General features: G+C 47.5%; 6 protein-coding genes across 6 annotated transcripts; 1 reads left to right on the top strand and 5 right to left on the bottom strand.

Annotated features, from left to right (window-relative positions):
* Positions 1 to 687: 687 nt before the first annotated feature.
* On the bottom strand, positions 688 to 1246 carry CTAM01_14338 (uncharacterized protein; the record flags this gene model as incomplete). Its single annotated transcript, XM_060530339.1, has 2 exons — positions 688 to 891; positions 986 to 1246. The coding sequence occupies 2 exons, from the start codon at positions 1244 to 1246 to the stop codon at positions 688 to 690; spliced, it is 465 nt and encodes a 154-aa protein (XP_060375058.1).
* Positions 1247 to 2107: 861 nt separating this feature from the next.
* CTAM01_14337 (uncharacterized protein) lies at positions 2108 to 4352 on the bottom strand (the record flags this gene model as incomplete). Its single annotated transcript, XM_060530338.1, has 5 exons — positions 2108 to 2974; positions 3040 to 3374; positions 3437 to 3585; positions 3662 to 3918; positions 3978 to 4352. 5 exons carry the CDS (start codon positions 4350 to 4352, stop codon positions 2108 to 2110), a joined length of 1983 nt encoding a protein of 660 aa, XP_060375057.1.
* A 946-nt stretch (positions 4353 to 5298) lies between these two features.
* On the bottom strand, positions 5299 to 9723 carry CTAM01_14336 (uncharacterized protein; the record flags this gene model as incomplete). Its single annotated transcript, XM_060530337.1, has 7 exons — positions 5299 to 5720; positions 5780 to 5864; positions 6109 to 6540; positions 6592 to 6944; positions 7000 to 7348; positions 7404 to 7583; positions 7735 to 9723. 7 exons carry the CDS (start codon positions 9721 to 9723, stop codon positions 5299 to 5301), a joined length of 3810 nt encoding a protein of 1269 aa, XP_060375056.1.
* Positions 9724 to 11602: 1879 nt separating this feature from the next.
* On the bottom strand, positions 11603 to 12478 carry CTAM01_14335 (uncharacterized protein; the record flags this gene model as incomplete). Its single annotated transcript, XM_060530336.1, has 1 exon — positions 11603 to 12478. The coding sequence occupies one exon, from the start codon at positions 12476 to 12478 to the stop codon at positions 11603 to 11605; it is 876 nt and encodes a 291-aa protein (XP_060375055.1).
* A 2282-nt stretch (positions 12479 to 14760) lies between these two features.
* Positions 14761 to 15204, top strand: CTAM01_14334 (uncharacterized protein; the record flags this gene model as incomplete). Its single annotated transcript, XM_060530335.1, has 1 exon — positions 14761 to 15204. One exon carries the CDS (start codon positions 14761 to 14763, stop codon positions 15202 to 15204), a length of 444 nt encoding a protein of 147 aa, XP_060375054.1.
* Positions 15205 to 15664: 460 nt separating this feature from the next.
* Positions 15665 to 16164, bottom strand: CTAM01_14333 (FAD binding domain-containing protein; the record flags this gene model as incomplete). Its single annotated transcript, XM_060530334.1, has 2 exons — positions 15665 to 15871; positions 16035 to 16164. Coding segments are annotated over 2 exons (337 nt in total), but the record flags the coding sequence as incomplete, so codon positions are not given.

Here is a 16164-nt window from a genome sequence, read left to right as displayed (position 1 = left end):
GCCTATAATGTGGTTACTATCTTGAAATTGACGAAAGTATAATAAACATGCATGAACCAGCCTCAATATCCAAAAGTCTTGGTATGTCTATCTCTGCAGTGGTTAGTATGAAGCTAGCGTTGTACTCTATAGTCATGTAGAAACGTTACGAACCCGATCGCTACCAGCTGTTCATCGGATTTGAGAGCGTCCGTTGAGATCCCGGATCTCAGCTCCACAGATCTCCATTTCAACCATACAAAGCTGCGCCGATGTGCGCATATGAAGTGACTTGTTCTGGTGTAGTTCTCCCGCACGGTCGCAATGTCGGTTGCGCATTCGCATTGCGGACTCCGTTGCGAACAACAAAGGTGAGATTCCGCGGACTTGGCATCGGGTTGAACCCGAGCAAGGTCTGCGGAGTTATACGTCGAAATTGTATTTGATTTCGAACCCGCTATGACTTCCGATTTCGCATTAAGTCTTTATGACATATGCGCGGAGGTCCATTATCATGGTGCAGGTAATCGTGGACCTAGGATTTCCGGTTTTGACAGGTATGGCCCCATGCGAACCACTCATACTTATCCAACAGCACGAACTATCGACTTATTTATCCAGGGGAAATGAGTCAATCACCCAAGTCCCAGTTGCATATTCTCCCTGTACTGCTAACGAATAACCTATGTTAGGGAGGAACCCCCCCACTCAACGCCTTGATGCCTCCACCTCTTCCTCAGACATATCACAGGGCTCGTAGTATTTACTAACTAACTCGCTCAACTTTGGCTCCGAGGCTACGAATATCTTCACCTGCTTGCGCATGGCCATCGCTTCTTCTCCGACTTCAATTCCACTGGGAATACTGTCAGCCAAGAACCATGATTTCTCTTCGTTACCCTCGAAACAGATCTGTAGTGTGTAGTTGTTAGCCCAGTCGCTCATCCTCTACAATATGTCTGACCTGGCGGAGTTGTAAAGTATAGAGCAAATTCATTCAACATACTTCTGCCTCCCGCATGATGTCGTTCGAGGCGCACCATACTTCATACGGCTTTCTCCCGTTCGTTTCAATGAGTCGTGCAATGCCAAAAACTTCACAGAGAGTATCTGCAGCTTCGGTCTTTTGATCCGATAAATCCGTGGGCGCAGTGAGAAACTTGGCAAAGATACTCCGGATTCTATCTTCATCGGCAGTCTGCACAAGCTGTCTAAGGCAGCACTGCGTCTCTTCAATGGGTACTTGGCGCCACATGAAGTCGGTCATAGTATGGCGGTACCTCCACTCTAGGGCATCAGCATGCGAAGGGACTTTCGTTCGTAGTGCGGTCTACTTCGGTTTTTTAAGTCAGCGCTGGGAAACAACTTTTCATTATTGTCGTATGATTAATGATTTGTGGAGAAATTTTCTGCAGTCGGCAACAAGCTCTTACGATGAATAAATTTTGGAGCTCCTCGAGATGTTCGCACTGTTGTTCGGTGATACTTCCGTTTGTTGACGACATGGCCAACCTTGGAGCTCCGATCGGCACTTCGGACTTGAAAACAAGCTAAATTATGGTGGTAGAGTGTGTGACAAGAATCTGGGGGTGTGGTGTGTGCCATTTCAAGCATACATCAAGTATTCTATTTATGCACGCACATAATGATTAAGCCTCAGTAGTGGCTGCTGACACGACGAAGATGCACGATGTTGAGCTAACGACCTTAACTTCTTGTAATCAAACCCCGCAGATCCTTCGCTCTCGATGGGTCTTGACACCACTTGATTGGCGGCAGTGATCAAAGAAGGCAACTCAGCAAGGATGAAACCCACATGATTCGAAACACACAATCATGTGCCATGTATAAGTTCTTTTGTCAATCTCTTACTTCCTGGAATTACGAGCCTCGTTCTCAAAACCTACAATATCCCATGAAAACTATTCTCTCAAGTAATCAAACATCTTCGCCGTGACTTAACCCAATGTAAACCAACATAAGTAAGACATGAACGCAGAATGCTCTTCGGTCAAAGAAAGTCTTCTCGAGTTTCATCTCGACTGCCCTTAGTTTGGACGTGACTTTCCAATAGCAACCATTTCATGCGACAACAGGAACAGAATGAGCCTATAAACAAGATGGGCCACTAGAGACGACTGGAATCACCTGAACGGCGCTTGGGAATAGGTGTATCCCGATAGGCTGGTGGCAGAATACCTGCGAGTTCAGCTTTGATCTGCAATGCCAAAGTCCGTGAATGCCATCGCTGAAGCCTCGTATCACCACCCATAACCCAGTAGTTGTCAAGCCGGGACTGCCGTTTCCACACTCCCCGAACCTCTCCTTCCAAATCGACACCCCAAGTTGCATCAAGTCGAGCGGCGATCTCTCGAGGTCCAAGGGTTCCGCTGTTTCCGTCTTGGTCTCCTCTTGACGGATTGTTAATGTCATTCGTTGTCGAGGCCCCCAGTATGTTTGCCGCCGTCGTACGCGCGTCTCGGTCAGCAAATCCCGTACACCACACCACGGCATCCGCATCAAGTGTGCTACCGTCAGAGAATTTGAGTCCAGTGGTAGTGAAGGCAACGGGCTCGACATTGGCTTTGACACCTGCTTTACCCTCGGCGATCAGCGCCGTGCCGCCCACATCGAGATAGTGTCCTCCAGCCTTTTCAAACAAATTGACCATCAAGCAGCATTCCGGTGAGCGGCTGTCTAAGACGGGGAATCCGGCTTTGGCAAGGGCGGCATAGCGATCCGGCTCTTGAGAGGCAAGGTGGGAGAAGTGTCCCCGCACCATGTGAGCGTCGATGTTAGTGGGCATCGCCATAGAATCCTTATCTGCTTCCACGCCAAGCTTCTCGTAATTTCCATGCGCTGCAGGATCGCACACGTACGCGACTGGGAAGATGTAAGTCGGGGAGCGAACAACCATTGTGGTCGCCAGACCGGCAGCGTAGCAATCCTCGAGAATGTCAAACGCGGTGTTTGCTGAGCCTACGACCAGAGCAGACTAGGTGGGAAAATACGGGTCAATCAAGTAATTTATCGCCGTCCGATTCGAAGCATTTGACTGACCTTGACACCAAGCATCTTCAAGTCTTTGGCGTTACGATAGACAGTAGAGTGAACACTGACACCCCGATAAAGATCAGCATCAGCCATATGCGGCATATGAGGCTTCTGCGATCCTATCCCTGTTGCTTGAACTATGTGCCTGGCCACCGCAACACGCTGACCGGTGGGTGACAAAAATGTCACTGTGTAGAGTTTTGAAGCCTGGCTATATGTTGTCGAAATAACCTTGGTCGAGTTGAGAATGTTCAGATTGAATATTTCCACGTATCGCTTCACCTGATTTGCAAGTTCCTCTCTGGTGAGGAAGTGTGGAAATTGCTGCTCTTTTGCGTATTCTGACCAAGTTGCTTAACGTTAGTATGATTCGAATACTCCGCGGCTCAAACTCAACACTTACCCAGGTACGCCATGGTGCATATTACTGTTGGAATATGGAACTTCATTGCGTGGTAGCGAAGAGCCCAGTTGTCTCCCGGGGTGGGGTTCCGATCGAGCATGACGCTCTCGACGCCCAAAGCCTTCAGCCGAGCAGCGACTGTCACTGCGCTACATCATTTCAAGTACACGTACTCGTTAGCTAATGTGGATTCGTTGAAGGTATCGATATTCCGTTCGAGCTTACCTGTTGCCGCCACCGATGATAACCACATCGGTTTCGAAATATTCGAGAATGCCCAGCTGCTTTGCAGGACCCCGCAACAAACTCAACTTTTCGGGATAGTGGACAAAGTCCTCAAGTCTGGTGCTCAATACCCAAATTTTCCAGCTCACTATCTTCTTATTCCCAGTTTGGCGCTTGTGGGGTAGGAGAATAATTTTGCCATGACAGTGGGCAGCTGGGGACGCTGTGCTGAATGTGAAATTACAGTCGATGAATTGCTTCGCGTCATGGACCAGTCAGTCTGTTCCCCAACGAATTGGCACGAATGAAGACTCACGAGGGTAGGAGTGACCGGCGCGAAACTCGCGACTCCATCAATTCTAATATCTGCTACTCCTCGGAGATTCTTTGTCTCTAAGAGACTGCTTGCAATGACGCTCGCCTGTTGGAATGTTCGAAGGTGATACGTTAGTGCTAGCTGATCCTTCCAGTATGCCTGCTCCGCGAAGAAGCAGTCTTCCAGAGCAGTCGCATCATTGGCCTTCAGTGCTGATGTGAGTTTTTCGAAGAGATCGAGGGCGATGCTGGTAGTCGTGCTTCCGGTCATGTTGGCAGGGTCTATCATCCCCTCGGGGATGATCGGAAGAGGTGTCTCGGCCATCATTGTACGTATATCCGCCTTGAGCGGGTATTCTTCATACACTTCAGCCATGATTTCTCTGCAGACTTTGTCAGCTTGACACAAACTTCACCTGGTCAAAAGAGAGGAGTGCTGAGACGCAAGATCTTGCCCCTAAGATTCTGTCCTGGTTGATGAAGCTTGGGACTGCCGCTAGCAAGTAGGTGACCAGGTGGCATGAATGAGGGGAAGTGTCTCATTCTTAGCTTTGTGACTACCATCTCAAAATGGGCAGAGATTCGTCCGATCCATTCTGTTCCAACGCGCCAACGGCCGTAGCCAATCGTGGCCGGCGAGCTTCCTGGCGGAATTGACGTCTCTCCGCGGCCGTCACACTAGAATATCACAGTGAGTAATAAATACAAGCAGCGACCGGAAGCGACCGGTGTTCGGTGTTCTCTGAATTCCTTCTTCTCCATAGCTTTCACTGCTGTCTGTGCGGAGAAGAAGCCGCTCGTCAGCTAGAGCTAGACTCCGAGACTTGTCCTTCCTCACCTTTCGCAAGGCGTTGTGTACATGCTCTATTCGTCCCTACTCTCGAATCAAACGCATCAGTCATCTGCAGCCGTTCACGCCTGAACTCTAGCCCTGCCGTAAACTCTCGTCTCTTGAACTGCGGAGCTAGTGTGTGGGGGTCTTGGGGTCACCGCGGTGTCCGTTCATCACGTCCATCGTATCATGGACAACTTCTGCATCGTAGGAATCGCGCATCTTTGTTTTCAACATGCTTTGACTAAATGGTCCTGTACTTGATTTAAGCTACACACAACACTTTTGCAATCTTCAATGTCCTCAGTCTTGACGCACTATTTTATCATGGCTCAGCCTACAGGTTGGACTGACGTCTGACAAGTACACTGAGGCAGATCCTTCTGTGAGAGTTTAGACTCTGCAAATACGTTTTCAATATGACTCGAGATCACTTGACAATAAAGCCCCACCGACCTTAGTTACAGGGCGTCAAAAGATTCTCATTTACCTACACAGTGTACAGACCCCGTGATTCCACGTGTTTGCCCTCGCTACGTTTCCAGCCCCGGGACAACAAGTCAGGATCGCGTCTTTCCTGGTTTGAAGGCCACGAGTCCTCTCCTCGTAGCCCCCAAGATGAACTCCCGTCACTACCAATCTCTCCAGACTCCTGTCTTCTGAAGTTCCGTATGAGGCTTGGTTCTCGTTGCAACGGGGGATATTGAAGCTCAAGAATCGTACCATCATGGCCCGATCTTGATATTTGTTCAGAACTGGGAAGACTCCGCTTTGGGATAGCTGACTTTGAACTTTCACTATCACTCGTATTTCCGATAGCCTTCCGGAAAGCCGCGGACAAATGTTGGACAACTTGATCGGAGTAGATAGCATAGCCTGCCAGGGGAATGAAGAAGGCAATCGAGACGGAGACTAGGTTCTCACCCTATTAGAAAAATCTAGCAGACATTCATTGACATAGACTTTCTTACAAATAACGACGAAAATCCAGCCTGGTGCCTCCATGAAAGAGTTCGCATCGATCGCGAACAGGGAAGTCAGAAATGAGAGCGGGAGCTGGAATGGAACACGTTAGTACATGTAATTAGAAAAGCTCGACTCTGGTGGTGTGTCGTATAAAAAGGATTGTAACTACGGTAAAAACCATCAACGTTTTTCCTTGCTTCATTGACAATTTTGACTGGTCATTAGCTGCCATACTCATCTCGAGCGATACAGTCGTCTGCTGAAGTGATAGAGTGTTGTTGACCTGCAAGTTTGGACATTAGAATAGAGTCAAGTGATTTGCAAACATGCTTACCGAAGTCTGAATTCGGTCTGCCACCTTGTCCATTTCCTTTATGTCATTAACAACGTGGGAGGCACTAAGACCAGCTTCTTGAGAGCCTGGAAGCTTTTGCATCTCCCGCTGAACATCTCGTTGGTATTGTGCGACCGCTTTGAGTATGTTCAGTTCGTCCCGAATGTCTTTGATACGGCTGGATAGATCCTCTGCCTTTCTTATGGCAACTAAATTGTTCTTTATGCGTGCTTGCCTCTTTCTTTCCAGCTCATTGTCGGTATCTGTTCGAGTTGATTTGTCGTCAATGACCGCCTGACAGCTCTCCACGCCAGGTTTCTTTATTCCGAGAGCAACCTGAAATTCTTTGATTTCATTTTCGTCGTTCATTGTGGCTAGTATTTCGCCGGCTTCTGAGCTAAACTTTGCGAACAGATTTGCTTCGTCGATACCCTAATTAACCTTTAGCCAATTCAATTGATCCCAACGTGATTCTTCACGTACGATTTTGTTGATGGAGTTCGAAAACATTTGACGCATGGACAAGAGCTCTGGCGGGTACTCCACAGAGGACTGAGGGTTAGGCGCGAACTGCCAAGTCGGGGATTGAAGCGCAGGCTCCTCGGCGGTACCATTGACTCCAAGGGTAGTGGATGAACTCTTACGTGAGGCCTTTGGCAGAGTCTCATAGGATGATATGCAGAAGTCGATGATGAGCCGACTCATTTCAGCCGTTGATCCCGGCAGGGAGCGACTACCACCGGATTCCGTTTGCTTTGTAAGATGGTCAACCACGCCCTCCAAGAGCACATTTTTCTTCCCATCAATTGGATGAGAAGAGGCTGTAATCAGCCACTCTGAGAACGTGTCAGCTGAGGTAGTGAGAAATGAGGAGAGCGCCTCCGGACATACTATCTGCGATTGTCCAAATCCATAGCTGGTTAACTCGGATTAGTGGCCAAAAGTCTTTGTCCTCAATCTTGCCTGGTAAGCCCTTAGTGACAACCTGGGATTCGTTGCGTGCCTTTCGGTCTTTGGAAGCTTCCTGATCAGATGCAAAATGGTAATACCATTCGTCAAGGGTGGAAGAGCCGTGGATAACTCCTGGTTTGTATGTGCTCAGCAGTTGTTCATACTTGTATTTCTCCGCACGCAGAGCCTGCAAAACGTTCTTTGGATCATCTTCGACATCCGGAGTCGGACTAAAAGGTTCCTCTCCTTCTTCTTCGCGACATTGAGTGGCGTAGGAGAGATACGGCATCTTCAAGAATGGGTTAGAACACAGCCGTTTCAACACAGGCAAAGTTCTGGCTTACATAAACCGCCGATGCAGGTGTTTCGTTCTCTTGGACTGTTTCCACAAAGCGAGGCCTCATCATACGCGAGGCAGATATCTTGTCCGGCACTTCAACCCAGCTGTCTCTGAAAAACGACTTCACCTGATAGAATTGACTTGCATCGCTTTCCATATCATACATGATTCGTTGGAGCAGGTCCTAGCAGATCGTTAGTCAGGACTTTACGGGCAGTAATTGAAGAGGGACAATATGATGGCTTTACATTCATCCATCGAACCTATTGTCAAGCCTATCAGCCATATTCTCAAACGTACAATAATCCGACCTTTTTGCATGTCTGAGTACTGACGTTGGTAGATGGTAAGTGAATCCAAGTAAACTTGGGCTCGTTGTCGACGTAGATCGGTCGTGGAACATCATACAATGGTCCTGTCTCCCTGCCAAAGGAGTGCACACCGAGAATCCCTTTTACTTCTTGTATCATCTCGAGCATGATACGTTGCGGACCATGGCTGTAAATGGCTTTTGTCAACGGTCGATACCTCCGAATTATCCCAGATTGGTTCACATTCTTGTAAACCTGAACGATGGCAACGTCAAGCTCCTTCGCATACGGAGGGAGTTTGTGCCAGAGAGTCGGACGAGTGAAAGTAGGATCGTCTGTACACATCAGCCCGATGGGTGGGTCAAGAAAGATGTCATTGAAGGTATTTCTTATACCTTGCTGACAGTGAGCTGGGTGGTCTGTTGAAGCGTCTCTATCTTCTTCTCGGTCGATCTGAGCCTGTATCTTGTCGATGATAAATTTCGAGGTTTCCAGTGCCCGGTGCGTTGATTCCTCTCGCGGTGAGGCTGCACATTCAAGCCAGAAGACAGAGGGCAGTCCAGCATAAGCTGCCCATTCGAGCGTAGTCCACTGAGCTGTGTTCCAGTTTCCGACCGGGTGATGGAAAAGCTTTAGTCTTTCCATGATGAGTTTCCGGCCAACATCGTATACGCCTGATCTGCCAGCTGTCCACATTAAAGCTTCGAAAAGCTGACCTTTTGGATCAAAGCGGGCAATTTCCGCCTTAGACACCGAGGTTGCGTTCATGCCTTCAGAGGCGTAATAGTGAATGATTGATTTCACCATATGCCGGGTGCCCCATTCAATTATTAATTTCAGCGCTGCGAATGCGGCCTTTCTTGAGACTCTGAATCGATATTCTTCGGCTAGAATTAGCTCCACGATGTTGTCCTGGAGGTGTAAGATGGCATAATCCAAGGCAGTGCGCATATTGCTTTCATGGGAGTCCCAGCTCTTTATGCATATTGCTCCCAAGTCAGCACCGGAGTCCAACAAGACTCGAACTCCTACCTCATATCCCAAACTAGCAGCAAGCATGAGTGGCGTCAATCCGTATTGGTCGGAAACATCAAGCTGCAAATCTTCATCTTCTGTTCGTGGGCAAAGCAGCATTCGCATGATGGACTCCACCTTCCTATCCGTTGCTACCATCAAAGGAGTGTTCTCAAACTCGTCAACAATATTGAGTTTAGCGCCATTGGCTAGCAGGATTTCTGCAATCTCAGGGTTGCGGTGGTAAGCTGCGAGATGAAGTGGATTCAGATGCGAGTGTTCCTCGGAGAACTGGAGTATCGATCTGTCGTTTTCCAAGAGAAGCTCCACGATATCCTCCGCGCCGCTCAAAACTGCGAGCGAAAGAGTCGAGTTCTCTGCCTCGGTTAAGATCTTAATTGAGACTCCATTCTCGAGTAAAGCTTTGACAACGCCGGGCTGATTTCTCAAGCATGCTGTGTGGAGGGGAGTGTGACCCGATTCGTCTCGGACCTCTTGCTCTGCGCCGGCGCTGATGAGCACTCGAGCTGCTTCCGTAAGTCCATTTCGGGCAACAATATGTAGGGCTGTCATATCAGAGTCTCCTTTGGCGTTGATGTGGTCCCTCCAAGGCCCGCGCAACATTTCATCGAGTTTCTTCGTGCCGACATGCTCCATATCACCATTCCACATGTCTCGGTCATCGAGAAATTGATGCATATCCTTTGTTATCAAGTCGTGATCGCCTTGCTCTGGACTTTCATCAGGTTTGACCGCAGCTGCATACGCACTGGGACTTGTGGTCTTCTCTTCCCCGCCATCATCGAGGAACACCTGAATCTCTTCACTGATAATTGGTGCTACTGGGGTCGCAACTCCAGGATTCGTAGTGTTATCGCTAGAGGACGAGCTTCTGTTCTGCTCTTGGTTGTCTTTAGGGCTGTCGTTGCCGTTGTGCTTAGAGTGGTGGTTGATAAACGTGTCCTCAGGGACGGGGCTTTTCCTGTCACTAGTCGTCATTTCGTTGTCAGATGCTGACAGGTTTCCTGGAGCACAGGTGCGGGAGCGCAACCGTCGAAATGACGCGGGACATCGCCATCAAATATGATATCTGCTACGCTCCAGGAGACCGTGACCCATAAGACCCCCCGTCATTTACCTGCGGATAAATGAAATGTCACTGCAGTCCTTTACGGCGTTGTTGGTTGCACAGTTGCACTTGACCAGATTTCTATGAATCCCTGCCAAGGTGCAGCATGCCATGAGCTGAAAAGCCGTCCCACCGGCGAGACCGGAAAACAGCCTGTAGAATGAGGATCCATTTCCTGCGAGCATGCAGGAAGCCGTTGGACGTGCTTGCGCTCTGGGTGTGAGGTATTCACTGGTACCCCCAAGCTAGGCTATCACTTCTTGACCTGCATAACTCGTGATCAATACGGCCGATGCGATCTCATTCTCACCAAAAAAGAGTTTGAAACGACCAATCAAAGGCCATTACTACCCGCTGTAGTGATTGAATCATGCGCAAGGACGGAGTTCGGCTCCGAATGGCAAAATTCCCAAAAGTTATGAATACAGGATGACGTGCCGTTGGGTGTCATCGCTGTTGGTTCTGTTGTTCTTAGCACAGCCTGAGTACCTTGTTATCAAAGAAAGTTAATTCTTTCTAAGTTATAAGTATAAGAATATAGTTTTAATAAAACAGTATAGTACCTACCTAGTACTTAAATTAAGATACTTTTTTAAGCTTATTATAAAAAAAAAATAATTATACTACTAATTACTTATTATTAAGGTCCGTAAGTAATACTATAGCTTTAATTACTATAGCTTTAACTATAATAGCTTTGCTTATAATAAGTAAAAAGTCTAGTTATAAATCCCTTAAAAGCCTTTTATTAAGAGCTGTAAAAGCTTTTAAGTTAAATTAAAATACTTATTAAAATACTAATAACTAAACTAATTTTATAATAATAATTTTAATAAAAAACTTAAAAAAAAACGCTAAAATTTTTATTATTATTAAGTACGATTTATAAAGCGTAATAACGTAGCTATAGAATATTATTAATATATTTTATATTAAAAAGGGTATTATTAGTACTAATAAAATAAATAGGGCCGTATTAATATAATACTTTAACTTTTTTTTATAGCTCGAGGATAATTACTTTAAATAGTATTAAAAGTTTATTAAAAAGCTCTCTTGAGTATTTTAATATATTTATTATTATTTTTATAATAATAAGACTCTTAGTACCTATATATAAGAATAGGTTACCTATTTCTAAATAGTAATACTAGCTTATTAATAAGTTATTAAAACTACGATTCTAGCGATCCCTTAACGAGGGAGAGGGTAGAATAGAGGAAAGGATAGGAGACTTATAAAAAGGGTTAAGGTTGAATAGTGCAGAATTCGAGGGTAGGGTAGCGTCTATATGTACTGCGGTAATCCTCTAGTAATGCAAAACGATGGAGTTAAATAGTGTTCTTGGCACAGCCACCATGGCTTTTGCGGCGGCTGGACCTCCCAAGCAGTGTTCCATACAGAAATAGAGGGTTATTATAAGTTCCGAGATGAATCTTGCATAACGAAGGGAACTAATGTGTAGAATGTGAGGTCGTTGTATTTTTCAACAAGTCGGGGTGAAACTCATGGAACTACAGGTCGCTAACATCGGACTCGCCATGGAAGTCGTAAAACACAAGTGAGCTATCCCTCCCTATCTCACTAATCTCCATGCTGCATGATCTCTTAATTCCACTAGCCTGCCGTCATCTGTCGATGACTCAAGGCAGAGTCCGACGAGAGGAAGCCAACTCCCATCTCTCCATCGCTCAGGCATGTCTCGTTTCTCGGTTGCGCAATTATGAGGAATATTCGGTAGCAATAAGGTCATGGTCGGATGGCCTTACAGTGTGAGCAGACTCGAGGGCGCTTGAAAGGGTGGCACAATCTCATGTACAGGCGATTCTTCTTGAGAGTAAGCTCCATCACATAGCCACTGCGCTCAATCATCTTGCCGAAGAAGCGCACGCCTCTCTTCTGAGAAGGCAACCACAAGGTCTGAAGATCGTCGGCGTTTTCCTCCTCCCACTCAGCTAGCTCAGGAAAAGCGGCATGATTGATGCGTCTGAGGGCTTTCTTGTGACTTGGGTCAGGGGTGGTCTTCGTATGAATGTCATGCCACTGGCCAACCACAATGGCAAGTTCAGTGAGACTCGGAAGTGCTGCGAGGACAGTAAGGGCCGCACTGAATTCGTGGCGAAGGGGAAGATGAATCCGACGGATGCAGTCAATAAGCGGTGGTGCCTGGGGCGTAGGTAGATGAAGAGACTGTCGAAGCGAGAGTGCAGCCAGTTGCATGTTTGCCTCGTCCTTGTCTGCCACGAGCGGAATGAAGCGATCGATAGCAGGGAGAACCCAAGCGTCAATTGGAAGTCGTTCAGAGACGTAAGTACGATAGATCTTCCCCATCGGATGACGAAGGAATTCTCGATGGACCAGCGACCGACTCATGCGATTGATTTGTGAGGGAAGCTGAAGTCTGCGAAAGCGGCCTCGGAGGTTGACCTTCTCGCGTCCGTTCTCGACGAAATCCTCAAGGAAGACGACTTTTGAAGGTGTCTCGTGAACGTAGGCGAGCCACCAGATGATGCCTTTGTCGGCTTCTTTGGCGTCGGCAATTAGGTGGTCGACGATGAGCAATAGGATGTCCATAGACAGCACCATTGATCCCTCCTTTCCATCGCTGGTTGGTTGGTTCGCCATGATGCGGAAGTCCCGAATGTATGGTTGCGAAACTTGCTGCCGAAGGTGTGTTCGTAGAGGTTCAATCGGTCAGGTTGCTGTCCAAGGTCGTCGTATGTGAGCAAGTCAAGCGATTAAACGCTCATCGATTGACTTTCAACTGGAGATCTCAGAGTCAGTAAATCTCATGAGGTACAGGCGCAGAGAATGAGCGCACTTTGTTCCAGCCCTCCGGTGATAAGGACCGCGAACCTTCTGGCGAAGGATCGAAACAGCTGAGATTGGCTATGCTTGGAAGAGAGTAAGACGAGAGAGAACAGAGAACGTAGACAAGGAATGCAACTATTCTTTCTCGCTCTTTCCTCATTTTTCACTGGCTAGGTAGCTCCTACCTGAAAACACAAGCTCTTTGAAACGGGAAGGCACAATTGCCTGAATACTGCTGCGTTTGCACAAGAGCGGTGATATCACGTCACATTATTGAGGTGGATAACAAAGAATCCAGCGGAATACCCAAGGACAGGAATGGTTTTGTTCGAACATCCACTCGTGTTCTTGCCTTACTCAAGATAGGATATTTGTGCCTGTAGATACTCACCCTAAAGATACTTAGGTACACTGTAGATACACGGATAGCTTTGATCAACACATCATACTTATCCTAAGATATAACTGGCCAGGAAAATAAGTGCCTACTGTTCGAACAATATTCTTCATACGTCTCTAGCAATGTTCAATGGACATCCGGTGCCCAAGGTGATATTGATTAGCTAAATAATTACACTGAGTTGAAATTAGAACCCTTGAACATTGGCCGCCTGGCGCTGATAATTTATCATAGGTGTAGTATAGTCACAGTCTGTATCGCAGCACATACCTAAGCTCAAGTGCTGTCCTGAAGACGATCAAGTTTTACCCCATCAATATGGCGAAGGCAGATTATTTCCGAATTTGGCCCAAATTTCCTCTACCACTCGTTTTTCAACTTAGGGATGTAGTCGGAGTAAAGATAAGCTTAACCTCTGTTCATTTTGATCTTCAACATTTGCTTCTGTCTTTACACTGTCGATGTTCCGTAGTTGATGGGATACCTGGCCATGCTCAAGACTCCAACAAAAACACGGTTGACGTTAACCTGTCAAAAGGGGAAGGACCCCCAGTTCCACGCTAAAAGAAATATAGGACATTCGATTGATATAGAAAGAAGAAATAATCTTGAAAGAACGGGATTTTAGTGATTGAGTAATACTATGAATTCAATACTGTCGGAAATCGACTAAGGCTAACCGGAGGTCATGAACGGAGCCCCGGGATTACCGCGGTTTGAGGAGTAGGAGCAGGATAGATCATGGTTTCGGAGTTCCAAATTGCGCATTCGGATCCGAAGACAATAAACAATCCGCCGTCAGCTAGACGGTATTTACTCCACATTGAGTGAGCATCTAGTTCTACAAGTCTCCGAAGATATTGTCCAGTCATCAAAGTGCATGTCACATTGTGAGCATACGGCAATTAAAGTTATGGCAAGCGAATCGTGATGTGGGTACCAATTACACTCATTTAAGTGGGCGGCCAGACTTATCCCTGCCAACATTTACTTGCGCCGCCGTTGCATCAAGTCACTTGAAGCCTGTGCTGGGATAAGGTAGTCAAATGCTCTTCACAGGCAGATAGTCTTGGTTTCTTCATGACGAGAGACTTGATCGTGCTGCATTTACCTTCACTCAGGTGCTCAGGCACCAGCTTAAGGTGAGATCTGTATCGAAAGATGTAGGCAACATCATGTTAGGCAGCAAGTGTAACATCGAGGCAGTGCTTATTTTCGAGTCGCCCTTGTACGACAATAATTCTCACGCTAACACAACTTCGCCTAGGCACATCGACGTAATTGGCATTCCCAGCACGTTTCTCATTCGTTCAATGATTCCAGGTAAGATTAACGGCCGACGGCGCAGCTCCGGCTCTCACTCAGGTGTCTCAAAAACATGAGAATTTCTCCAACCAGGCGGTCCAGCCCTGCGAGCCCTGCGAACTCTTGCGCCGACTGCGCCCGGAATCCTCCCGCTATCATGGGATAAATGCAGCGAGTCGTCGCGGTCCCTTCGCCGCGAAGCTACGGGAAAACCAGTCTATAAGCTGACTGCATCCAAGATAAATCGCCGGTTTTTTTCTGGTTCCTTATAACATCCGAATTCGATTTGCCTTGCCTTGTCAAATATCTGCGTACACCCAAAACAACAACTCACGTCTTTCCACCAAACACGATCACCCTTCCACCAAGATAAACTCCAATCTCCACAAAAATGCCTGCTGTCCAGCTCTCAGAAACAGCCAACAGCGCCATGCACCATTTCCTTTCGGCGCGCGACTTCGACGACGACTACAACGACGCGCGGAACAAGGCCAGAGCAATCGGGGGTGGCGTAATCGCAGCCATTGTTGTCGTTATCGTCCTTACCATTGCCGGCGTTATTTTCGCCATTATTAAATGCAGCCGCAGCAGGAAGAGACGGGCGCAAAACGAATTGGAGATGAAGAAGTACGTGGGCGGAGTTCCGGTCACCGATGCGGCAACGGCGTGCAACACGACCGTCCCGGCGCCCAGCGGGGGGGACATGAACGGATACGGGTTTAGCGGAGGATATGTTGCCAACGACGGAATTGCAGGCACCGGCAAGGATGCCCACAACGCGTCGGATGCGATGCCCCCGGCGTACACTGCAAACAACGGCCCGACGGCGAACTAAATTCTTAACGAACGACAACGAAGACAACAGATAACAATAGAGGCTGGGATTGGAGATTATGACTACCTATAGACATAGCGTTTCGGAAGAGAGCGAACAATCGTTAGGGCATTTCTTTTGTGATTCGAGAGGAAAAATCGATCCCGGGTGTTCGATAGCAATAGCTCAAAGCGGGCTGGGAAGAAGTGGAGAGGGTAGTCGGAGGGGCGCATTTATCATGCTGGATCATGAATTTCAGAGGAAATATTCCATATCGCATCAGTCGTTTGTGCAAAGCCAAGATCAGAAGCATTGATTTTACTCATGATGAAAATACAGGTGTGAAGACAAATCTGGTAAATATGCACAAAGAAGTAGAAAGCCAAGTCGACGGATGCAAGCGTCTTCCTCATCCGCCAAGCTTGAACCTGGTGAGTGCTTCTCCAATGACCGTTGCATCGTCAAAGACTTAGTCGTAGTCTTAATGTCCAAGCTTGAAACCACCCCAGTTGAGCTTGCTAAACACCATGTTAGGGTCGTACTGAGCTCTGATATCCTTCATCTTCTGCAGGTTACCCTGTCCGTAAGCAGGGAAAGGCTTCTGCCACTCGCCCGCGTCGCCCATGTAGACGAATTCGGTCGCCAGTCCCAACTCTTGGTTGATCTCGTGGTGGTGGGCGAGGAAGTTCTGGGACCAAGCGGTCATGCGGAGGTCGTCCTCGGGGCGGGCCCAAGAGGTAAGTCAACATACCCACTTCCTGGCACCCCCCTGTTTCTGGCACCACAAAAACGATGGGATCACAACCCAACCTCCTCATTACTATTAACTATTGATCCTCAACCACACCCACTACAATACAGCTGCCAGCCTCACTAGGGCATTCAGAGTCGCTGGATTCAGCCGTGATAACCTCCTTTTCACCCGCTTCGATTTGAGCCCGATGGATATCCCTGATGTTCGCGAACTTCGTATTGGGATCG

This window comes from Colletotrichum tamarilloi (assembly GCF_030869305.1).
Source record: "Colletotrichum tamarilloi strain Tom-12 chromosome Unknown Scaffold_120.1, whole genome shotgun sequence".
Classification (NCBI taxonomy): Eukaryota; Fungi; Ascomycota; class Sordariomycetes; order Glomerellales; family Glomerellaceae; genus Colletotrichum; species Colletotrichum tamarilloi.
The sequence above is the reverse complement of the archived record's forward strand: the minus strand, read 5'-3'. Positions and strand labels throughout refer to the sequence as shown.